General features: G+C 53.6%; 2 gene segments (V, D, J or C); one reads left to right on the top strand and one right to left on the bottom strand.

Annotated features, from left to right (window-relative positions):
• Nucleotides 1-512: 512 nt before the first annotated feature.
• Nucleotides 513-17,862, bottom strand: LOC141997135 (Ig gamma chain C region-like). The segment is given in 9 exon segments: nt 513-521; nt 1,852-1,991; nt 6,296-6,614; nt 7,269-7,366; nt 9,020-9,310; nt 9,689-9,790; nt 11,119-11,445; nt 13,738-14,046; nt 17,787-17,862. Coding segments are annotated over 9 exon segments (1,671 nt in total).
• A 58-nt stretch (nt 17,863-17,920) lies between these two features.
• Nucleotides 17,921-23,663, top strand: LOC141997134 (Ig gamma-2C chain C region-like). The segment is given in 6 exon segments: nt 17,921-17,935; nt 18,692-18,725; nt 19,019-19,315; nt 19,654-19,968; nt 22,670-22,996; nt 23,323-23,663. Coding segments are annotated over 6 exon segments (1,329 nt in total).
• The last annotated feature ends 1,580 nt before the right edge of the window (nt 23,664-25,243 follow it).

Here is a 25,243-nt window from a genome sequence, read left to right as displayed (position 1 = left end):
TGGGTACCGTTCTCCTTGGTTAAATCCCCCCAAACCACCCTGAAATGCAGCTACCAATTCTTAACTCCTTTTATTTTGGATCAAACACACAATTCCCGTGTAAGTTGCAAGTTAAACGATAGAGCAAATGAGACTCTTCTCCCTCGCCAGAGTCCACGTTGACTAGGCCTCAGGACACTACAGACCTGCACACACACACACACAGACACACAAGGAAATCCAGTCCCTGCCGTGGGATGGGGGTGGAGGACTGAGGGGCACGGGGCTGAGCTCAAGCTCCAGCGTGGGCTGCCCCACGGGGACGTCCGGGAAAGGACTCTGCCCTCCCTGCTCTGGGTTCTGCGGAGCTCAGACCCTTCAGCGGCCGTTGTCGCGCCCTCTGCGCTGCCGTGGAACATGGTCCCTCCCGGTGTCCGGAGAGGGGGCCGGAGCCCGGCAGGGCTGAAGATGGAGGGAGAGAATGAAGAGGACGAAGCAGTGCTGTCCCCTCCTAGGAGCCCGGAGCCGGGCACTCACCGCACCTGTGGGACACAGAGAGCAGAGGGGTTCAGCCGGTGTCGCTCACGGGCAGCATCCTCGGATGGGAGAGCAAGGCCAGAAGGGACCCTTGGGACCATCCAGCCTCGCCCAGCCACGCCTGCGTCCTGCCAGGATGTCTGGCTTGAGCTGGAGCTCATCTTCCAGACAGAGACACCAGCCTTGTCAAACCGCCTCAGGGAACGGCCACTGCCCAGCGGGTGCCGCACACCAAGTCCCTGGGGAGCCGCAGCTGCCTCCGCCGATTCTCCCTGCTTCTGGTACCAGCCCCATTGCACCGCGGTCCGGCACAGAACCGGCTTCACGGGCACCTCTGGCCCTTTGTGCTTCTGGGCCCGACGACTGATCCTTAGCGATCACGGCTGAGTGCTTATTGATTGACGCTCATGGAGCCTTACTCTTGGAACATTTCCTCTTGCTTCAAAAAAATTAGGGATCATTCAGTTTTGGTCATTGATCATTAATTCCTGATTATTCACAAGTGATTCTTATCAATTGATAATTATTAGCAGCTTATTGATGCTTGATCCTCGATTCTTTAACATTAATTACTGATCTGTGAGTGTTGATTATTGATAATTAATTGCAGATTAATGGCTATTCAGCATTAAGTACAGATCACTAGGTACTGACCAGGGACAGCCAACCGTGATTATTGATTTCTCAGTGATAAACGATTGGAATTGATAATAGACTGTTGACTCTCATGTATTGATCACTGCCGCATTAACCTGGATGGCAGCTCATTAATTAGTGATGACGGGTGGTGGATTATTAATAAGTAATCGTTCCTGATTCTCTCTCATTGATTGTTGGTCACTGTCAGGAATCAGGGCTGGCAGCAGAGCCAGTCCCAGGCAACCTGACGTGCGCACCTGGCCTGGAGCCGGCAGAGTCAGCAGCCCGGTTCATGAGCCCAGCAGAAGTTAAGCAGCTGCCCAAAGAATTTCCCCAGGGCTGCCATAGCAGCTGTGACTGCTTGTTCCAGCCCGGCTCCTGCCTTCTTCCCGTCTGGGTCCAGCCCTGCTCCTGCCTTCTTCGCATCTGGGTCCAGCCCTGCTCCTGCCTTCTTCCCATCTGGGTCCAGCCCGGCTCCTCCCCTCTTCCCGTCTGGGTCCAGCCACGCGCCTAACCCTGGGCTCCAATTCCTGACTGTGGCTCTCGCCCTTGGCTCTGGCCTCTGACAATCACTGACTATGGGTGGTGATGGCGGCTGGCGGCTGGCTGCATGCTGATGGCGTGGGATCGATTCCTGAGCACGGGTTGTTGCTCTCAGCAGTGACATGGGACCATGAAGGTCGCTGTTGCTCTTACCTTAAGCAGCGTGACGCCGGCGCTGTACAACAGGCTGAGCAGGAAGAGAGCAATGAAGGCAACAGGTGTCCAGAGACCGTCAGATTCCTCCTCTCCTCCTTCAACAGAGACGCCTTGGTCCTCCACGAGGCAGTGAGGAGCTGGGGATGAGACACACGTGCCGGTTAGAGAGGCCTCTTCATTCACCCAGGGAGCTGAGCGGGCACAGCGGGGAGCTCCGATCTGTGCTCTTGGCAGGAGATCCCCGTCCAGGGCCAGAGACAGAGGGTCCCTGCCAGGGGAGACCGGGCAGGCTGCAGGTGGAGACCCCCCGTCACAGGCTGCAATTCTCACAGCAGCCTCAGGGATTTCAGCCCCAACTTCCATTAAATTTCACACCCTTTGGCTCCTTTACACACCCCAGCCACCCCGAGCATGCGATTCCCCTCCCCAGGCCAGCAACAGAGCTGGGCTGAGACCTGCCAATGCATAGCTCAATGGGGCCATGCACCCCCATCCAACAGCGGCATCTTCCCAGCCAATGCCAGTTCATTCCAATCCTGCCCTTCCAGATTTTGTGCCGGTGGCAGGGTGTGCATACCCGCACCAGCCAGGAAAGGGTTAATCACACCCGTGGGGTGGAGGAAGTCCTTCACCTCACACCATGCTGAGCAAGGTCCAAATGCTGTGCTGGTAAGAAGGAGAGCAGGCCAGCTCACTCTGCACTGACCACCAAGGAGGAAGGACACTTGGTCGAGGCTCCAACCCAGGAGCCATTACAGCCCTTGCCTGTGTAAGGTGGACATCTCAAGACACAGACCTGGGACCTGTTGCCTTCAGCTGACCAGCTGCAGTCGCAGTCCCAGGGAATTACCTGCTCCGAGGAGCTCGCAGACCCCAACGTGATATGGACTGCAGCTTCAGGAAGCCCGGTAGGAAGTGACCCGGGGAGGTGGAGGGAGTGGTATCTCCCACCCGTCTAAGGTCAGCAAGTTGCAATGAGGGGAGGAAAGCAATAACAAACAATGCGGAAATGGCAGAGGTGCTTAATGACGACTGTGTTTCCGTTTTCACCAACAAGGTTGGTGGTGATTGGACGTATAACGTAGTGAATGCCAGTGAAAATGAGGTAGGATCAGAGGCTAAAATAGGGAAAGAACAAGTTAAAAATTACTTAGTCATGTTAGATGTCTTCAAGTCACCAGGGCCTGATGAAACACACCCCAGAATACTTGAGGAACTGACTGAGGAGATATCGGAGCCATTAGCGATTGTCTTTCAAAAGTCATGGAAGTTGGAGGAGATTGCAGAAGACTGGAAAAGGGCAAATCTAGTGCCCATCTATAAAAATGGAAATAAGGACAACCTGGGGAATTACAGACCAATCAGCTTAACTTCTGTACCCGGAAAGATAATGGAGCAAATAATTAAGTAATCAATTTGCAAACATGTAGAAGAAAATAAGGTGATAAGTAACAGCGTGGATTTGTCAACAACAAATCGTGTCAAACCAACCAGATAGCTTTTTTTGACAGGGGAACAAGCCTTGTGGATAGGGCGGAAGCGATAGACATGGTATATCTTGACTTTAGGAAGGCTTTTGATACAGTCTCGTGTGACCTTCTCATAAACAAACTAGGTAAATGCAGACTAGATGGAACTACTATGAGGTGGGTGTATAACTGGTTGGAAAACCGTTCCCAGAGAGTAGTTATCAGTGGTTCACACTCATGCTGGAAGGGAATAATGAGTGGGGTCCCGCAGGGATCAGTTCTGGGACCAGTTCTGTTCAATATCTTCATCAATGATTTAGATAATGGCATAGAGAACATACGTATAAAGTTTGTTAACGATACCAAGCTGGGAGGGGTTGCAAGTGCTTTGGAGGTTGGGATTAAAATTCAAAATGATCTGGACAAAGTGGAGAAATGGTCTGAAGTAAAAAAGATGAAATTCAATAAGGACAAATGCAAAGTACTCCACTTGGGAAGGAACAATCTTCCGCTCTACTCCGTGCTGATTAGGCCTCAACTGGAGTATTGTGTCCGGTTCTGGGTGCCACATTTCAGGAAAGATGTGGACAAACTGGAGAAAGTCAGAGAAGAGCAACAAAAATGATTAGAAGTCTAGAAAACATGAGATTTCAGGGAGGATTAAAAATTGGGTTTGTTTAGGCTGGAAAAGAGAAGGTTGAGAGGGGACATGATAACAGCTTTCAAGAACATAAAAGGTTGTTACAAGGAGGAGGGAGAAAAATTGCTCTCCTTAACCTCATAGGGTAGGACAATGAGCAATGGGCTTAAATTGCAGCAAGAGAGGTGTCGGTTGGACACTAGAAAAAACTTCCTGTCAGGGTGGTTAAGCACTGGCATAAATTGACTAGGGGGGTTTTGGAATCTCCATCATTGGAGATTTTTAAGAGCAGGTGAAACAAACACCTGTCATGGGTGGTCTAGATAATACTTAGTCCTGCCATGAGTGCAGAGGACTGGACTAGATGAGCGCTTACCTGAGCCCGTGTCCCACTGCCCTTGCCATCATCGCCTCCGGTGACGGCCCCTGGGTGTGGCCATTACCACACTGCCCTGCATTTGAGGTCCTCTCTATTCACTCTGGCCGCTAGGCCACACTCCCCTACACTCAAGGGCTGCTAGATTGACTCTAGCCCGAAGAAAACAAAGTCCCACACTTCAGGGCTGATATATTCACCATGGGCACTAGGCCACACCGTTCTGTGCTCATGGGTGCCCTTTAACAGACTTATCCTCCAGGAACTTATCTAATTCTTTTTTACACCCACTTATGTTTTGGGCCATCACAACATCCCCTGACAACTACTTCCACATGTTGACTCTGTTGTGTGAAGAAGATCTTCCTTGTGTTTGTTTGAAACCAGCTGCCATTTAATTTCATTGGGTGACCCCAGGTTCTTGTATTATGTGAAGGGGAAAATAACACTTCCTGATTTACTTTCTCCACACCCGCCATGATTTTATAGACCTCTATCATATCCCCCTTAGTCATTTCTTGTCTAAGATGAAAAGTCCCAGCCTGTCTAATCTCTCCTCAGACGGAAGCTGTTCCATCCCCATGATCAATGTTGTCCCCTTTCTCTGTACCTTCTCCATTTCTAATACATCTTCCTTGAGATGGGGCGACCACAATTGCAAGCAGTATTCAAGCTGTGGGCATACCATGGATTTATACAGTGGCATTATGAGATTTACTGTTTTAATAATATCTGTCCTTTCCTAATGGTTCCTACCATTGTTACCTTTTCTGACTGTCACTCCGTGTTGACTCCAGAAATGAATGCTGTATTCCAGTATTGGTCTCCCTAACCCCGTACACAGAGGTGAAATCACTTCCCCTGCACACCACCCCCATGTTTATACATCCAGGGACAGAGCTGGGAGGAATGAAGGCTCCTAACTCAGTCTCACCCTCCCGCCTATCTCCCTGAAGACATAACACCAGATTCCTGGGTGCTCTGCCTCTAACCTTATGTGGTCAAGTGAGGACACATCTCCTAAGGCTTTTCATGCCAGAGTGGCTAGGGCTACATTGCGAGACAGGTGCAATAGTTACAAAACAAGTCTTGGAGATGGGGGATCAGGGCTCTATTCCCACCTCTCCCACTGACCTGCAGTGTGACCAGAGACAAGCCACCTGGCCTGGGGTCTTTAAAGGACTCTTAGGAAATTAGGTGCCAGTGAAATAAACTCACAATTGAATGGGAGTTGGGTGTCTCGTTCCCTTTTAGCTTCCCAATTTTAATCCCTTTCTGCCAAAATATCAGCTCCTTGGTTCCAGGACGTTTGCTGTGTGTGTGTTCGTACAGGACCCATCCAATGGGGCCCTGACATCAGTCAGGAGATCTAGGAGCTGCAATATCATGAATAATAATGGATGGATAGCAACTCACTGCAGAGGGATGGGCAGGTGGAAACATGACACTGCATGAGGATGGATGGATGCAGAGAGGAGATTGCATAATTTTGCATGCATGGATGGACGGATATTGTGCAATCAACGAGACAGGTACTGCAGAGGGTAGGATGGATGGATAGATCCTGTGGAAGGATGAATTGACGTAGACAATCCATAAGGAAAGGAGGATGGCTAAAGAGAAAGAAAGAAAGAAAGGTGGGGGGATACATCTAGATATTGTGGGAGGAAGCGTGGATGGGTGGATGAGACACAGAGACAGTCTCCGCCAGAAGACACACCCTTCATCACAAACTCTAGCATGCTGCATTTTTGGGGGGCATATTCCACACACAGCCACGCTCTGTACACCAGAGCTCCCACAGCTTTACATACAGGCTAAGAGGAATCCCAGACCCCACGAGGTTCCCTGGCCATCTCAGATACGCCGTGAGGAGCCCACGCGGCTCTGCTCCTCAGTAGCAGGTGACGTCGGTATCGGACAAGATCACAGAGACATTGACGGCAGTGGGTTTACCAGAGGCTTTGTCCACGCTCCGCTGGACGAAGGTCATGGGCAGACCCTCGTGCCCCACCACACAGGCGTACGTGTCCCCCCGCTCCCATTCAGATGCCAAGACATTGAGCTTGCTGTAGATGAAGTAGCGCTCCTCCTTCCCAGCCTCCCAGATGGGGCCGATGTTGGTGTAGGCTTCCTGGGGCACGGGCCGCTCCTGCTGGGTCTGTGTCACCAAGATGGCTCTGGGCCGGAAGCCGGAGGCCAGGCAGGTGATGGTGGCCGATTCCTGGAGAGCCAGCTCCTCAGCGTGAGGAGGGGAGATGTAGACAGAAGGGGCCTGGAGGGAAACCACTGCCATGAGAAAGAGCTAAGGGTTAATGCGAAGGATTGGGACCCAGGAGTCCTGGCTACCACCCCCCACCCTCATCACCCTGCTATATCCCACGACACCCCCCACTCCCCACCCAGACCCATGGATACAATCCAGGAGTTCGGGCCACACTAACCCACCAGATCCAAATACCTTCCCTGAAAAGGGGCTAGAACTCAGGACTCATGGCTTCCAGTCTCCCTATTCTAACCCACGACATCCCACTCCCCTCCCAGAGACAGAAAAAGAACCCAGGAGTCCTGACTCTGTCCCCCTCTGTCTCATAAATTTGCCCATTTCATCCCAAACACAAATTTGCGACTCCCACTCCCAAAGACCTCAAGCCGGATCAGAACTAGCGCCCCCTAGGGACAGAAGGCTGAGTTCTTACTGTGACTTGCGGATGTTCTTGACAATGGCCGACGGGATGTCTTGGTGCTTCACGGTGCAGGTGAACTCCTCCCCCGCCTGCCACTCCTCCACGCACACTCACAGGATGCTGGTTGCACTGTAGGTGCCATCTTCCTGAAGCACTGGCTCCCTGGAGACCACGGCCAATGGGCCCCCACTACCCCGGTTCCAGGAGACCTCCAGGCTGCCAGGGGTTTCCATGCCACTCACCAAACAACTGATGGTGGCGTTCTGCCCTATGTAGAGGTCCTCCAGGGAAGGGAGAAGGAGAGAGACCTCTAGAGGGTGTCGATTACAGTTGCTGACACCTGGTGGGGGGCAGGAGGCAGCGTTGAGGGCTGAGCAAATATTTCAACAGGCATGAGGTGGGTAACTGAGTGCCTCTCTCTCAGGGGCGCAAAGCCCAGGGGCTGTTTGGGAAAGGGGCTGAGGGTCATTGGAGGTGGAAATAGGGCACTGGGTTCCCTGGTAGAAGGGGCAGGACCCTCATCTTATGGGGCAGTGGGGAAAATGGCTGAGATTTTCCAACCACCCGAGAGATTGGGATTCCTGGGTCCAATTATGCTTATTTGGGTCTCTCGGTGCCAGGAGCAAATCTGAAGGTCTCCGGCTTTGTTGGGAGAAAGCCCCATTGTGGAAAACATGGCCAGGGACAGACCTGCCGTGGTTGCTCAACTCTGGGTCCTTCCAGCCAGAAATTCATGAGCTTGATGACCCACCTGAGCTCAATACAGTTATTCCCCTTTCCCAGAGATGGCAGCTGGTACACAGGACAAATGACCTGCCCATGGTCATGACTGGCATCCAGATCCTCCTGCTCTAAACACTAGACCCCACACTGCACCCACGGCTCAGGACAGAACTTGTGTTCCCTAAACCCTACCCTCTGCACAGGGAGAAGGGCCATTTATATTTCACACCTGTGCTCTGCTGAGGTCCCTCAGGACATGAGTCCCCCAACTCCCACTGCAAGCCGATGGAGGAGGGGAGACCTCGAATCACTTTAGAAATCTCAGCAGGGAAACCCAGACTGATGGGAGCCCTGGCACCCAGGGACAATGTCCTCTATTGAATGTTGTGTGAAGGATATGCATGATGTCGCTCATGAGATTAGTTTCTAAAGTGGACGTCCAAGCCCCACTGTGGGGCAATGGAGCTGAGAGGTTTCTCTCCTTTGCTTGAATGAATTCATGGGCTTCTGTATCCGATATGGAATCTGCCCCACCCCAGCTCATCTTTTCCTTGAGAACAGATTTTAATTGGGTGCCTGTCATGGCTGCAGATCCATGAAGACTTTCCTAATTTGCCAGCAACAAATTTGAGGAATAAAAAGGGACAATAAGGACAAAATTGTCAATCAGCCACCTTGGGAATCCATGTCCAAGTGTGGAGCAAACAACTCCCAGGGGGATCCATGGTTAAGAAGGAAAGAAATTTTTCAGTGAACCACCTCCCTGCCATGAAAGTCCTCTGTGAACTTTCCCCAAGATCAAGAGTGTCCATCCCAATGTCTTGGCCAAATCACAGCCCAATGAGATTACATTCTGCACCCTCCTTTAAATTCCCTCTTGCACTTAGGACAGTTTTCCTGCATTTCCGTTAGTGGTGATGGGGTCTATGAAGCTGCAGAATCATCTCCTCCAGGGCTGGGGTGGGATCCCCATTACTTGGGGCATTTCGGACTGGATAATGCCTTGGGAATACAGGGTACTCTCCTGCACTGGAGTGGAGCGGAGGTTCCCACCCAGCTCAGGTTGCAATAAATCTTGGTTTCACCAAAGAAGGATTTCTTTCTCCATTATGATGCCTTCATTGCCACTCCGCCTCCCCCCACCAGGGCTCACATGGAGTCATGTGGTTGTTTATGCCATTGGCTGGACGGGATAAGAACACATGTGGACATCCCCAAATTAATACCTGCCTCTGAGAATCCACTTACCGAGGGACACCTTTTGCACAACCTCTTGGGCTCTTCCATGGCTGCGTGATGACCACGCAGGTGTAATTTCCTTCTCCTTGACTTGGCTCAACCTTCAGGACGCTGTAGGCAGAGAAAGTGCCACTTCCTGACACAGGGCCATGGTTGTAACTGGACTTGAGTTCCGAGGAGTTATTCTTCAACCATGACATGCTGATCTCTTCAGGGTAGAAGCCACTAGCTTCGCAGATGAGAGTCAAGGAGACTCTGTTCCCGGAGATGTCTTCGTGGTAGGCTTGGGAGACAGTGACTGAGGGCTCCTTCTCACTGATGCCTAAATGAAAAGGAAGAGGGGCAAGAGAAGAATAAGACTTGGTTTGTCTGTCTAAGTTAAGGACTTAGATCCACCAGCTATCTCTGTGTGAAGCGGCCAGGGAGGGCAGTTGTTCAGGGTAAGTGTGAAGCTAGACCAGGCAAAATAAAAACCCAACCCTTGAGCATCATCTCCCTTGAAACTCAAAGAGCCTGGATCTTCACCCAAAGACTCAACTGAACTCCAAAGCCTTCCCCGCAGAATGCACAGTGAACTTCCAGATCCTCAACCTTCAACGGCAAAAACTTAACATCATCATCATCTTCATCTCCATCACCATATTCATCTTCTTCACCTCCCTTCCTTCCTCCTTATCTTCATCTTCTCCAGCATTCTAACGTTCTTTCTTTTTTTCTCCTTCAGCATCTTCATTTCCTTCTTCATTGTCATTGACATCATCTTCATCCCCTTCCAGATCATCATCATAATCGTTATCCTTAGCTTGGTTTTACAGTAACGCAGATGGGCAGGGGGCTTTGAGCTAGTCCTGTGTCCCAAACCTGATCTCCTCTTCACCCCAAGTTTCCACCATGCATCATCATGACATTGCGTCACCAACCCATTTGCTCACTCAGATGGAGCCTCTTCCCTCCTTCAAACGCTCACAACAAAATTCAACACAATTGAGATTTTTTCAAAGGCTGGCTAAGGGACTTGGACACCTTGGGTATTTCACTGGGATTTGGGCACCTAACTACACTGGAGACTTAGAGATTCTCATCAGAAATATCCCTGAAAGACCAGATGCCTGCGACAAGTGCCAGCCTGATTTCCAGAGGTAAGAAGTACATATGCACATCAGACCAGAGTCACAAATAGGACACTAAGTCCCTAACAGGCCACATCGCTGGATCCCAGGGAGCAGAGGGAGTGAAATTCTTGGAGAATCTGGAAATTAATGTTAAAGCAGGGAATACTGGGGAAACTGTGCAAGTGGAAATTAATGAGAGATAGAGAATGAAAGATTCATAGAAGAAATAATAATTATACCTGCAATACATCCCTGTGCTGAGGGCCTGGGCTCCGCTAAAGTCCTACTTGTCGGGGGGTTAACTGGGACGTAGAGGCTGCCTAGGACATATGCGGGGTGAGTTTCACCCTCTAATCCCAATTAACAATGACTGGAGTTTGCCTTTCCCTTTGACATGCCAAGGCTACTCACCTGTATTGCTCATGCTTATGTCCTGGGTTAGTTCTCCAGAATATGGTGCCTTGTCCCCATTGGGCCAGTGACACAGGGTGAGAACTGACCAGGCTGGTGGTCCCATTGTTGTTTTTGGGGGGGGTTCTGTCTTCGCCGCAGAGCTGACTTGCCCATCCACTTTCCATGCGATTCTGCTGGCTGCTAAATCATAACCCAAAACTAAACAGGTAACATGACCAGAAGTTTTGATGACATCTTCATAGGAGGGTTTGGTTAAGTAGATGGTTGGGTCAAGTGAACTTCTGGGGCAGGCTGAGAAATGCAAAGAGATGTCAATGACCAGCATAAATAATGTGGAAAGGCAGAAAAAGACTATCAAAATCTAATCTAATCTAATCTATCCATCCACCTCCATCAGAACACTGGTACTATCCATCCCATTCATCCATCCCCCCATTATATCTCTTTCTCTTCCCTTCCACCTACAGTATCAATTTCTCTATGGTACTCCTATGTCTCCCATCACACTGGGGTCTAGGTGCAGTCCCACCTACCCTTAGGCAGGGCTGGTTTCTGAGTAACTCTCCACCCCACCTCCCCACCATGCACGGGCGTAGCCCCTCACCCAAGCACTTGCTGGCGTTGTGCATGGAGAGCTCTGTTCCCACTGCTGGGTGGGTCACTTGACAGGTGAAGATGTCCCCCGTCTCCGAGCTCTGCCTGGTGATGGTCATGCAGCTCTGCCCCATGTAGGAGCCATCTGTACCCATTGCAGAGGAAAAGGCCGGGGTGGGGGGGCTCCTCTCCTTTCCATTCACCAGCCATTTCACATCGGCTTTCCCGGGTCTGAAGCTCAGGAGGAGGCAAACCAGCTCCAGCTGGCTCTCTGTGGCGCTGTCCTCGCAGGTGGGGACCAGGAGGTAAACCTGGGGTGGCACTGTCAAACCATATGCTGAGAGCAGAGAGAGGAGATGTCAAGGTTCCTTCCCCACTCTGAAATCTAGGGTACAGATGTGGGGACCTGCATGAAAACCTCCTAAGCTTACTTTCACCAGCTTAGGTTAAAACTTCCCCAAGGTACAAATTAATTTTATCCTTTGACCCTGGATTTCCACTGCCACCACCAAACTTTAACTGGGTGTACTGGGAAACCTAGTTTGGACACATCTTTCCCCCCAAAATCCTCCCAACCCTTGCACCCCACTTCCTAGGGAAGGTTTGGTAAAAATCCTCACCAATTTGCATAGGTGACCACAGACCCAAACCCTTGGATCTTAGAACAATGAAAAAACATTCAGTTTCCTTACAAGGAGACGTTTAATAGAAGTAAAGGAATCACCTCTGTAAAATCAGGATGGTAGATACCTTACAGGGGAATCAGATTCAAAACATAGAGAATCCCTCTAGGCAAAACCTTAAGTTACAAAAAAGACACACAGACAGGAATAGTCATTCTATTCAGCACAGTTCTTTTCTCAGCCATTTAAAGAAATCATAATCTAACATATACCTAGCTAGATTACTTACTAAAAGTTCTAAGACTCCATTCCTGTTCTATCCCCAGCAAAAGCACCATACAGACAGACACAGACCCTTTGTTTCTCTCCCTCCTCCCAGCTTTTGAAAGTATCTTGTCTCCTCATTGGTCATTTTGGTCAGGTGCCAGTGAGGTTACCTTTAGCTTCTTAACCCTTTACAGGTGAGAGGATTTTTCCTCTGGCCAGTAGGGATTTTAAAGGGGTTTACCCTTCCCTTTATATTTATGACAAAGGAAAACACAGTCCAGTGTCACTCTCTGTAGATCCCCACTCCCCTTCCCGAGAGAGTGCTAACTCTACAGTCCTCCCAGCACTGGCAAAAACCCCACCTTGTTGTGCTGTGTTTACACTGCGTACTTTATTCAGCCTCTAGGGATTAACTTCACAGCCATGTAAGAGTTTAAAACAAATGGGAACAGAGCCCTTAAATCATTTAGGCAAATACTGAATGCCTCCGTGCATTCTTTCTGCACATGCTCCTGGAGTGTGTTCTCCCTGGTAAACAGCAGGGACAAAGCTGGAACTTGAGCTGTGTTTCTTTGAACTTCTTTTTCTCAATTAATGTCCCCTGTTTAAGGGGGACTGTGGCGCTGTAGAGCATGACATGGCATCAGAAGAAAACCTGGGAGAGGACTGACTGTGTCTGACTACGGAAAAAGGGTCAAATCCTCAGCTGATGTAAGTCAGCACAGGGCCACTGCCTTCCGTGGAGATCACTCAATTTACACCCGTTCAAGTTCTGACCCCAGAACGCCTAGGTTTGCTGCTCTGGGGTTGTATCCATTTCAAAAGATGCCCGAGAACAGCCGGAGTGCAAGAAACACACACAGCTCCATGACAAAGAGGTGTAACCGAGTGCTAGCTTGTAAGGGGGTGTAGCCCCGTTAGGGCCAGTGGTTCCTGGGAATTGGAGTTTCATGGGGCTGCTTGCTGCAGTCTATAGAAGAGAAAGCTTCTGGCTTAGTGCTGAGGAAAGCACCTGAGGGGGAAATCTCTAGATGCGGACCAGGCAGGAGGGCTAGGAAAGGGGACCTAGTGGGAAAGGGGGGGTGTGCTCCCCATCCAGCCGGCTGAACGCTTGGGGGGCCCCGGGTGGCTGGGAGCCTGTGCTCTGAGTTGCACTGGTTTTGCTTTGAGTCCTTGTGTGTGAACAAACCTGGCCTTTGGACTGAAGCAGCGAATGGGCTTTGTTCTACCCCCCCGGTGGGAGGAGTCTGGGTCTGGGTTTGGGTTTGGGTGAGGGTGAGGGAGTAAGGCAGTGAGCCGAAGATTTCCCCTGTACAGAAGGGCAGCATGAGGCTTAGGTGCCATTTCAGACCAGCTGCGTATCTAAGATTTCCCAAGGTGCCTGAGGGATTTACATGCCAAGTGCCCAGGGGAACCGGGGGCCTAAATATTTTAGGCAGGGCTGAAAAATCTCCCCTTTAGCGGAACATAGGTCTCTGCTCAGGGGTGCGTTTCACCCTGAGGTTTGCCCCATTCCAGGGCCCACAGAGAGGGGAGCTGGGGGTGGGAGTTCTGCAATGACAAAGCACCAGGGCTCAGTGTGTTTCAACACGGGGCCAAACTTTCCCCACTCTTTCAGGGTGAGATTTTTCCAAAGGCACCTACGGGATGTGGATTAAGATTAACTGGCTCTCAGACTCTCTAGGCGCTTTGAAAATCTCAGCCTGGCTGCCCCCTCCTCCCCCCGCCGCATGTCTTACATTCCTGAGGGAACTTCCCGGACACTGTCTTTGCTGTGCCTTGATGCGTCACGTCGCACTGGTAGGGGTCGCCCTGCCGGGAACTGTCAGAGGGGATCAGCAGGCTGCTCTGGGTGTGGAGCCCATTGCTCATCGTCACCTCTGGGAAAGTTTTGACCCCCTTGGTCACTTGGCCAGAATTCCACTTGATGTCCACTGGTGATGGCAAATAGCCAGTTACGAGGCAGGCCAAGCTGGTGTCCGGGGGCACATTGACGATCTTGCTGCAGCAGGGAACCAGGGGGAAGATGGAGGGGGTTGTGGGGGTCGCTGGAAAAAGAAAGAGAATATGAGAGAAACCATCAAAAGGGGGGAAACTCTGACAACCAGGCCACTGATTTACCTACATCCGTCCATCCACCTCCCTCTGTGGCCTGATGGCTGCCTGGCCCAGTGGCCAATTCACTGGGAAAGGAGTCAGGACTCTTAGGTTCTATTCCCAGCTGCTGTGGGACCATGGGCCTGTCGCAGACCTTCTCTCGCCCTTTAACTTTCCATTGTGAAGTGGTGTCCGAGCGATGGACGAAAAACACGAGAAATGGGATTCTGACCTCGGCTGTTCCAGTGTAAACCTGGAGCAACTCCAGAGGACTCACTCTGGTTTTGTGCAAGTGATGCTGAAAGGAGACTCTGGTCCTTTAGAAGGCAGAAATATTCCCCATGCGCCTCACAATGTGAGTCCAGCCCTCCTCAGCTCTCCAGTGTGAAGCGAGCATCAGTACTGTTATTGAACAGATGGGGAAACTGAGGCCTGGAGAGATGACGTGGCTTCCCCAAGGTGACAGGGGGAGTCTGTGGGAGATCTGGGAACCGAAGCCAGCTCCCTAAGTCCCTTCCTCTGTTTGATGACAAGACCGTTTGTTAAAGCTAGGGAAGAGCCCTCCATGAGTCATGGATGGATGAGATAACTCAACACGCGCGCTTTCTCCTCCGGTCCCTGTCCTTCTGTACAAACACATCTTTCAAACCATACACCTCGGATTCTGGGCTCTTCAATCTGCCTCTCCGGGACACTGACAGGTCCAGGGGAAATTCACTGAGGATGAAATATTCACTCCCAGCTGGCTTTCCCAATTTTACAGTATTTTGGGGGTTGCAGTCCTTATTTCTGGATTCTGGTGGACTCTCCATGACACGGAGTCCTTAAAGCCAGCTTTGGCCTCTCTTTCTAACTGCTCTGCTCGACCAGAAGGTGGGGGCTTGGGCCAGGGATCGCCGGGGGACGTGCCAATCATGGTGATCCCTTCTTCTGCCCTGAAACTCCACGAATTGATGAGTTCTAAACACGTCAAATTGCAGTGGACATTCCACCACCAGTCATGGTGCGAGGAACCACCCAACTACTTCTCACCACCTTCACAGGAGCGAGAACCAGAAGAGACAATAAAGACAAATAATAAAGACAAACTGCCAGGAGACGTTAAAAGAATTAAATATGGCTAGAAGGAGACATGATGTTTGTGTGCACCTAGGTACAGAACATCTATCTATCCCCGTACAAACCCACTATCAATCTATCCATCCTGCGTGGTTGAGAGTCAGGACTCCTGGGTTCTATCCCCAGTTCCAGGACAGCCGTAAAGTCTTCTTCTTCACCCTCCCGCATGGCAGGTTCTCAAAAAGAGCCCCCAGGAGGACTCAATCTTTTCTGAGCTTTGGGGCCTTCGTGACCGAATCTCTGAGCAAAACCGACCAACAAAACAAACAAACAACATGGGCTGAAAAGGGGAAGATTACAGAAGTGAAAGTCACACTGAGGTTGTTTTTTCACCCCGGTTTTAGCCCCCTCGGCTTCCCCGCCTGTCCAATTTTCACACCTTCTCACCAGCTGTAACAGTGAAAGCTCCCCAGTGGGCGTCATCTATTGTTCTCAATCTATAATTATCTTGACTACCATCTGGCTGGGAGGAGAGGGGATGTCTGACAGGCAAAGATACCTCAGAAGAGCTACGCGACAGCCACAGAGCAGAGCTGGACTCCCGGACGGAACCCCCCGGTCTACAGTGCCGGACCACGACCCCACATGGTGAGTGAATTACAGGAAAGTGGCTGCTATTGGCTTGTCACATGAGTTCAGAGGGTGTTTTAACCCTATCAGAGATAAATGGGGGGCAGAGTGTGCTAGAGAGGGGAGCAAGAGGCCTGGGTTCTCTCCCCAGCTCTGGGAGGGGGGCGGGGTCTAGTAGGTTAAAACAGCGGGTCAGGGATCCAGCACAGTTGTGCTCTGTTCTCACCTATGAAGGGCAGTGGGGTACGCCCCCTGTGTGGACCCAAAACCAGGGCAGGGTGCAGAACATGGCTCCCCTGCAGAGCCTGGATATGCTGGGGAGCTCGGGATGGGTAACATAGGCAGCGCTGTGCCCCCCACCCCGCGCAGAGACAGGGGAACAGAGGTGCTTATCTCACACTCCACCTATAAGCTGGGATAACAGTTTTGAAAGAACTCTAGGGAGCGAGCCCAGGGCTGGGTTAGCAGGGCCTGCGGGTCGGAAGTGAGGGGCACCCGCAGAGCTGTGGGGGAGCCAGGGCTGGGCTCGCACGGTGCTGTGGGCCGGGAGTGAGGGGCACCAGCAAGGCCGGGGGGGACAGGGCTGAGATATCAGGGGGCTTCAGGTCAGCATTGAGGGTCACTGGCAGAGCTGGGTGGGGGAGCCTAGTGCTGGGCTAGTAGGGGATGTGGGTCAGGAGTGAGGGGCACCCGCAGAGCTGTACGTGGATCCCAGGGCTGGGCTAGCAGGGGGCTGCAGGTCAGGAGTGAGGGGGCACCAGCAGAGCTGGGGGGGCAGTGCTGAGATATCAGGGGGCTGCGGGTCGGGAGTGAGGAGCACCAGCAGGGCAGTGGGGCAGAGTGGGGCTCGCAGGGGCTGTGGGTTGGGAGTGAGAGGCACTGGCAGGTCTGGGGGAGCCCAGGGCTGGGCTAGCAGGAGGCTGGGGGTCAGGACTCAGGAACATAAGCAGACGTGAGGCGCTCAGGGTTGGGGGGCTGAAACTAGAGGTTTGGGGGAACAGCTGAATTGTTTCTAAGGGACTTTTGTTGTCTCCTCTCTTTAGCCCAGTCGCAAATATTTGCAACCAAAAACTTTCCTAACTGAGGCATAAATTTCCCTTTGCATGTCCCTTGTCAGAGGTAAAACACTGAACTCATCGAGTGCAGGAACACGTCTCTCTGAGCTGTCCCAGCCTCCCTCCACCAGCTCTGTGCTCATGCTCCATGCTGAGGACCGAGCGTGGGGAGTTCCCAGCACAGCTAGATGTCAGCTTGGCTGCCTGGGGCTGGACATAACTGGCAGCCCCTCTTCGGGCAACAGCTCAGAGTTCAGGCTCCTAATTTGGCCTTTGAGTTGAGCTGGCTCCGTTTTTGCGGCGCACTCAGCTGGAGATGCGTTGGGCTTCCTTTTCAGGGGGGACGAGCTCTGACGTCTCCAGCTAAAGCCCACTGGAGATGCAGACCCCAGTAACTGCTTGAGTGGGAATCTGGCTAGAAAGCTCGTGAGCTAGAAGTCATTATAACTAGTCAACTACAGAGTTTGGGGGAGGGAAGCTTTTTTACCCTAACCACAGAACTATCACCCTAAACCAACCTTAAACCCAACTACTTAGACCCCCAACTCTGACCTAACTCCCTAACCAGGATCCTAAACCCAGTGTCCTAACCCCCAAAAGATGCACCAACTCCTTAACCCCAACACCCTAATTCTCGCCCTCTCCCTATAGTCCTATCCTCATCCTGAACCCCGGCTCTCTAGCCCCTACTCCCTAACTCTGACCCCCAACTCTGACCCTCCCGTCAAACCCAACCCCTAACGTCCCAACCTGATCCCCCCAACCTTTAGATTCCTCACGCTGCAATGGTCCTGGGATCAGTAAAGTCCTCACCCTTATGTCTCTGTAAAGCTCCTGGCGCGATGGGTCCCTGATCCTAGATTGGGTTTTCTAGACACTGTGATACAAGTACTAACGACCAATTATACCCCAAACCATAACCCCAGCTCTAACCCTAACCTCCCCACCTTCACCCTCTGAGCACGAGGGTTTCCGTGTCTCCAGTTGGGTATCAAGCATCCCAGCATCAGAATTATGAGTCATCGTGGCAAACTGGCCCCTTGGGATAGGACCCAAGAGTCTCACTAACTCCCTCTGGGAAATGGCAGCACAACCGGTAGGAATCTGATGGTTGAATGGCTTCAAAATTGGCTAGAAATCCAATCACAACACATCAAATATCGAATTTGAGAGTGGAAAGGTATTTGACCCGAACCATTAAACCATCACACTTAATTATAGCCCTTAACCATGGCACCTAACCCTAACCACTAACCCTTAATCCTCCTCCCCATGTATAATGATAACCCGAACTCTAACCCAAAGGGCCCAAATGTCCCGGGTTGATTGGGACAGTCCCAGTCTTTCCTACCAGTGTCTCAAGTGAGTTCCCAGGACTCTAATAACGTGTGTTTGAGCGACAGAATTGCTAATTGGCCACTAGGGACTGATGATGTTAGCAATGAACCCAGGAGCCTAGTGAGAATATAACATTTAATATTCGTACCCAAGCTAAAATTGCTGGTCTAACATCTGCATGTCTCCAGCTGGAGACCGGAAGACCCAAACGTTTCTGGTACCACACTTCTTCCGAGAGCCCAGAAGTGTCCCCCAGTTTCAGTTCCTTGGTCAAACACTTGGGTTGTTTTCTAGCTGCAGACGCTGTGATTTCTCCAAGGAGAATTTCTCTGCCACTTGAGCACTTCGGCACCTAATTCCTGGGTTCTGTACCTGGCTGTGCCACTGACCAGCTGTAACCAGGCCCCTTCCTCACCCTCTGCCTCAGTTTCCCCTCTAACCCTTCCTTTACCTTGCCTATTTGGCCTGTAAGTTCTCTGGGGTAGGGACTGTCTGTCATTGTGTCTCTCTGCAGCACCAGTGTAATGGGGCCTCCGACCACAGACAGGGTCTGTTTAGCACTAAGTGATTTGGGGGCCCGGATCCTGGTCACTCTGTGACACAACCTGGAAGACGGGGGGCAGCCTCTCTCAGGCACCCACTTACGCACAGACATTAACAAGACCTTGCAACAGTCTCACCACAAGCTGTCTGCTGTGCTGAGTGGAGCAGAGTGGGGCTCCGTTAGGGGACGCTCTCCCCCGGCATTGAGTGCTGGGCCCAGTGCCACGCTAGGGCCCCCGTGCTGCAGGGAGCCGGGTAGGGGCTGCGTCTCATGGCCTCGCTCTCTCTCCCTTTGCAGTTAGCCCCACGGCCCCGTCTGTCTTCCCCCTGACCTCCTGCACCGGCGACGACACCCCCCAGGTCACCTTCGGCTGCCTGGCCAAAGGATACTTCCCCGAGCCGGTCACCGTGACGTGGAGCCCAAACGTCACCCCCTCGGGCGTGAAGACCTATCCCTCCCTGCTGCAACCTTCCAGCGGCCTCTACACGCTCAGCAGCCAGGTCACCGTCCCGGCCAGCAGCTGGGAGTCTAACACCTATAGCTGCAACGTACAACACCAGCCCACCAGCTCCAGCATCTCCAAGGAAATCCCAAGTAGGGACGGTGCGGGGCAGCCCGGGGGGGGAACGGGAGGGGTTGGGGGTCTCTCAAGTCCCTGATCCGGTGACTGCTGCAGGGAGAAAGGATGGGAGCCTGCCAGCGCTGTGAGCCGAGGGAGTCGCTGTGGTGAGTGGATGGACGGAGAGAGAGAGAGACCACGCCGAGAGAAGTGATGGGTGCTGCAGTGCAGGGAAAGGGGCAGAGGGCTCCGTCGGGGGCGCCGTGGTCCGGGGGGAGGAGGGCTCCATCGGGGGTGCCAGGGAGGGGAGAGCAAGGTGGGGGGGCTCAGCAGGGGTCTATACAAAAACTAATCCCTGCCACCCTTCTCCCAGAGGGCCCGTACTCTGAACCCGAGGTGCACGTTCTCTACTCCTGTACCGCCAAGCCAGGCACCGTGCAGCTGGTGTGCTTCATCTCCGGCTTCTCCCCCGAGCCTTTGACGGTGCAATGGCTGGTGGACGGCAAGCGTGGGGAACTTCATGGTGACACCGACCCTGCCAAGAAGGACGCCGACGGCCACACCTTCAGCACCCGCAGCAACGCCAGTGTCTCCCAGGACGAGTGGCTGAAGGGCAAGAAATACACCTGCCACGTGTACCACCCGGGCACCAAGACCACAAACGAGGACCATGCCTGCAAGTGCGAAGGTGACTGTCACTCCCGCTAGGCTGCCTCGGAAGAGACGGGGCAGTGGCGGATGTAGAGGGAGTGGGGCCCTGTGATCAGCGTCATCTTTGGGGCCCCCCCTTGGGACCCAGCCAAGAAAAAGATCATTCTCTCTTCTCCGCCCCCGCTTCTCATTGTTGTTTTCTTCCTCCTCCTCCTATAAGTAATAGGAAGTAAATGAAAATAAAGGGAGGTACCTTGACTTTTGTTGTCGTTGAACTTATTTTCCCACAGACCACTTGAAAATCGCTGGGGGTCTCGGCGGACACGTAATGATCTTTCCAAATATTGCGTGTACCGTTCGCTAACGATTGTAAAGCGCTTCGGATAAGAGCCCTTTGTACAAAAATGTTAGAAAAGGTGGGGTGAGGGGTGTGGCCAGGAGTTAAGGTGAGGTAGGGGGCTCAGGGTTGGGGGTGCGGGGTCTGGGAGGGAGTTAGGGTGCACGAGCAGGCTGGGGGTTGGGGTACAGGGTCTGGCCAGGAGTTAGGGGGAGGGAGGGGCTCAGGGCTGGGGCAGAGGATTGGGGTGTGGAGCACTTCCCTGGGGCAGCTCCCATTTGGTGCGAGGGGTGCAGGTGCGGATGTGGGGGTCTGCAGGAGTCAGGGAGGATAGGGGGCTGGGAGGTGGGGGGATTGGTGGTTGCCGGAGTAAGGGAGGGCTGGAGGCTGGAGGGCTGTGGGGGGGCAGGAGGCTGGGGGGTTGTGGGGGGGTGCAGGAGTCATGGAGGGCAGGACGCTGGGGGGGCTGGGGGGTGCAGGAGTCAAGAAGGGCAGGAGGCTGGGGGGGCTGGGGGGGGGTGCAGGAGTCAGGGAGGGCAGGAGGCTGGGGGGCTGTGGGGGGGTGCAGGAGTCAGGGAGGGCAGGAGGCGGGGGGGTTTTGGGGGGGTGCAGGAGTCAGGGAGGGCAGGAGGCTGGGGGGGTTTTGGGGGGGTGCAGGAGGCTGGGGGGCTGCAGGAGACAAGGAGGGCAGGTGGCTGTGGGGGGGTGCAGGAGACAGGGAGGGCAGGTGGCTGGGGGGCTGTGGGGGGTGCAGGGTCTGAGAGGGAGTTAGGGCACGGGAGGGGGCTCAGGGCTGGGGCAGGAGGTTGGGGTGCACAGCGCTTACCTGGGGCAGCTCCATTTGGTGCCAGGGGTGCAGGTGGGAATGTGGGGGTGTCCAGGAATCAGGGCAGGGGGCTGGGGTCATGGGGGTGCTCCCAGTCCCCTCCCCCGAGCGGCTCACGGCAGGGCCTGGGGGGGTATGTGTAGGGGGAGTGCGGGGACCAAGCTTCTCCCCCGCAGCTGCCCGGCCCTGGGCCCCCCCCCCTGTGTTTTACTGTCAATCCGCGTCTGCTCCTGCTGGCTCCAGGGGCTCCTCTGCAGGCTCCGCCCCCACCGGCATCCAGCTGCCTCCTCCCCCGCCTCTTCCCTGCCCCTCCCCAGCGCTGCCCCTGCCCCCGAACAGCTGTTTGCCGGCGCTCGGGGCCGCCGCACTCCCCCTGCACATCTCCCCCCGTGAGCCGCCAGGAGCAGGGGGCCGGGAGCACCCCCACAAACCCAGCCCTGACTCCTGAACCCCCCCACATTCCCACCCCCACCCTCCGCACCAAATGGAGCTGCCCCAGGGAACTGGTCCACACCCCAACCTCCTGCCCCAGCCCTGAGCCCCCTTCCTCACCCTAACTCCTGGCCACACCCTGCACCGCAACCCCCAGCCTGCTCCTGCATCCTAACTCCCACCCAGACCCCGCACCCCCAACCCTGATCCCCCTCCCGCACCCTAACTCCCTCCCAGACCCCGCACCCTCTGCCTGAGCCCCGTCCCGCGCCCTAACTCCCTGCCAGAGCCCGCACCCCCAACCCTGAGCCCCCTCCCGCAACCTAACTCCCTCCCAGACCCCGCACCCCCAACCCTGAGCCCCCTCCCGCACCCTAACTCCCTCCCAGACCCCGCACCCTCTGCCTGAGCCCCGTCCCGCGCCCTAACTCCCTCCCAGACCCCGCACCCCCAATCCTGAGCCCCGTCCCACACCCTAACTCCCTCCCAGACTCCACACCCCCAACCCTGAGCCCCGTCCCACACCCTAACTCCCTCCCAGACCCTGCAACCCCAACCCTGAGCCCCCTCCCGCACCCTAACTCCTGGCCACACCCCTCACCCCACCTTTTCTAACATTTTTTTACAAAGGGCTCTTATCCGAAGCGCTTTACAATCGTTAGCGAATGGTACACGCAATATTTGGAAAGATCATTACGTGTCTGCCGAGACCCCCAGCGATTTTCAAGTGGTCTGTGGGAAAATAAGTTTGACGACAACACCAGTCACAGTATCTCACTTCATTTTCATTCACTTGCTATTACTTACCGGAGGAGGAGGAAGAAAATAAGAATGAGAAATGGGGGCGGGGGGAGATAAGAGAGAGTGATCTTTCTCCTGGCTGGGTCCCAAGGAGGGGCCCCACTAACTCTTAATCTCCCACTAGGCAGGACCAAGCTTCTGCCCTCGCAGCTGCCAGGCTCTGGGGCCCCCTGCCATTGGGGGGCCCTGTGCCAGGGCACTCTGTGTTTTACTGGAAATCCGCCTCTGGGGAGGTGGATGCCGGGCTGGGCTCCAGGGGGGAGAGGAGTGCGGGGGAGACTCGGATGGGCTTGGGCAGGGGAACCCAGGGCTACCTGCTGACCTGGGCTCTCCTGTCCCCAGAAGAAACAACATCTCCCAGTAACATCCAGGTCTTCCCGGTGCCCCCGTCTCCCGCCGCCCTGTATGTGGCCCAGAGCCCCATGCTCACTTGCCTGGTGGTCAACCTGCCCAGCAACTCCAGCCTCCGGGTGGTCTGGTCCCGGGAGAAGCCAGAGTCCATTAGCCCTGATCGCCTGGACATCGGTGAGCAGTTCAATGGCACCTTCACCGCCTCCAGCTCCATGCCCATCTTCACCCGCGACTGGGATGCCGGAGAGACCTTCACCTGCAAAGTGGAGCACTCAGAGCTGCCCTCGTCCCTCATGAAATCCATCTCCAAGAAGCCAGGTAGGAGGAGAGCAGGGTCCCTAAGGGGAGAGACTCCCCTATCCCCACCCCCAGCAGGGAGGGATGCTCCTTAAGGGGAAGCCCAAACCTCCAACAACCTGGGATCCCGGCCTTGGGTCCCTTTGCATCCCCATGTGAGATGGAGACCATCCTATCCCCCATCCTGCTCTCCAGGACTACCAGCTCCCAGTCCCCAGCCCCTCCATCCTGGAGGAGAGAGGAGATGTTCCTACCCCCACACCCACACCCACATTCCTTCTCCCCACGTGGCCCCAGCTGAGTGATGTGCATGGCTCCTCTGTGTCCTCCGTCCCCATGCACCGAAGGCAGGCGCTCTGGCCCAGGCATCTACCTCCTGCACCCCCACAACGATGAGCTGAGCAGCTCCGAAGACTCCATCAGCCTCACCTGCCTGGTGCGGGGCTTCTTCCCCGAGGACATCTCAGTGCAGTGGATGAAGAACCACAAAGCCAACGAGAGCATGGAATACATCACCACCCAGCCCATCAAGGACGGAGCCGGCCACTCGAACTTCTTCCTCTACAGCAAGCTGAAAGTCAGCAAGGCCAGCTGGAACAGGGGGGACACCTACACCTGCATGGTCATCCACGAAGCCCTGCAGATGAAGTTCACCCAACGCAGCGTCAGCAAAGTCTCTGGTAAATGAAGACGTCTCCTCCCAGCCCCACTGCTAGTATTGTCCAGTACAGCTTCCTGTAAATAATCTCTGTGCCCACAATGTCAACAAGTGAATAAACGGAACGAGTCTGAGCTCACCCCCAGGTCTCCTTGTTGTGGTGTCACTGGGTGAAATCTGCAGGTCGCCCAAGGTGGACGAGGTCCCAGGTTGCAGGCTGGGAGAAGCCGAGATGCTACAAGTCTGGGGATACCAATTCCCAGATCCTGAATGGGTGGATACATATACACCATGGATGGATGGGTAGATCCATGGGTAAAGGCCATGGAAGGAAGGATGGGTTGATGCCATGGAAGGAAGGACTGGTAGATACATGGGTTGATGCCATAGAAGGAAGGATGGGTTGGTGCCATAGGAAGGAAGGATGGGTAGATACATGGATACAAAAACAACACAGAAGCAGTGATGGAGAGGGGGGTAGATGGACAGTTACACACACACATACTACAGAGCCCATATCCAAGCCCAGGTCAGTTGGAAGGCCCAGTGTTCAGAGAGATGGTTAGATGGATACATACATACTTCAGAGGGAAGGACTAATAGACCAACAGATATCACAGGAGAGAAGGAGAGAGAGAGAGCGCTTATTATTTGGATTAAAGTAGTACCTCCACCCCCAACTCAGATAAGGTCCTGTTGGGCTGGGTATGGCACAGACACAGTGGGAGACTGTCCCTGTGTCAAAGGGCTCACACCTTACAGAGAAGGAGGGAGACGAAACAGAGACACCAAGAGGGGAAGGGACCTGCCCAAGGTCACGTCCGTTACTGAGCTAGAAACAGAACCCAGGTGTTCTCAGAGTCTCACCCAATCCCACTAGACTGCGCTGCACTGCGGGAATGGTGGGTGGATGGTTCCCTGGTGCGGTGCCAATGGATAAGTGGATGGGGATGGATGGATAAATTTATGGTGAAGGTAGGAAGGGTATCCGTTCTGAAGGATGAAGGGATGGATAAATGGCTGGCCATAGGTGGACTGTAATAGATGGATGGCCAGAGATGGGGATAGGTGGGGATGGATGGATGTATAAATGAACGGATGGGTGGGTGCATATGGTAGTGGATCAGTACCGATGGGGATGGATGGTGATAGGAAAATGAGAATGGATGGATGGATGGACGGATGGGCTGGTAGTGATCGTGAGTGACAGATAGATGAGGTTGAATGGATGGGTGAATATGGCAATGGATGGATGGGTGACTGATTGTGTTAATGGAGACATATGGTGATGGATGGTTGGAGATGGATAATATATAAAGGGATGATAAATAAGTGGACGGGATTGCGTGGATGGATGGAAAACGTGGGGGAGGATGAATGGGTGGATGGTTAGGGATGATGATGGAGATGGATGGATGGATGAAAGGGGAGGTAGGAGAATGGATGGGTAAGGATCTATATGGATGGATGGAAGATATGGAGGATGGTTAGAGATAAGGATGGATGGAGCGTGGGATGGCTGGGTGGGTAGGTGTATCAGTGGATGACCAAGCCATCCCTGGCATCTCACCGAGGCGAGATCCTCTCTAGGCTCTAACCCATGTGTACCC

Source organism: Natator depressus, chromosome 13 (assembly GCF_965152275.1).
Source record: "Natator depressus isolate rNatDep1 chromosome 13, rNatDep2.hap1, whole genome shotgun sequence".
Classification (NCBI taxonomy): Eukaryota; Metazoa; Chordata; order Testudines; family Cheloniidae; genus Natator; species Natator depressus.
Note: the sequence above shows the minus strand (reverse complement) of the source record. Positions and strands in the feature narration are given on the sequence as shown.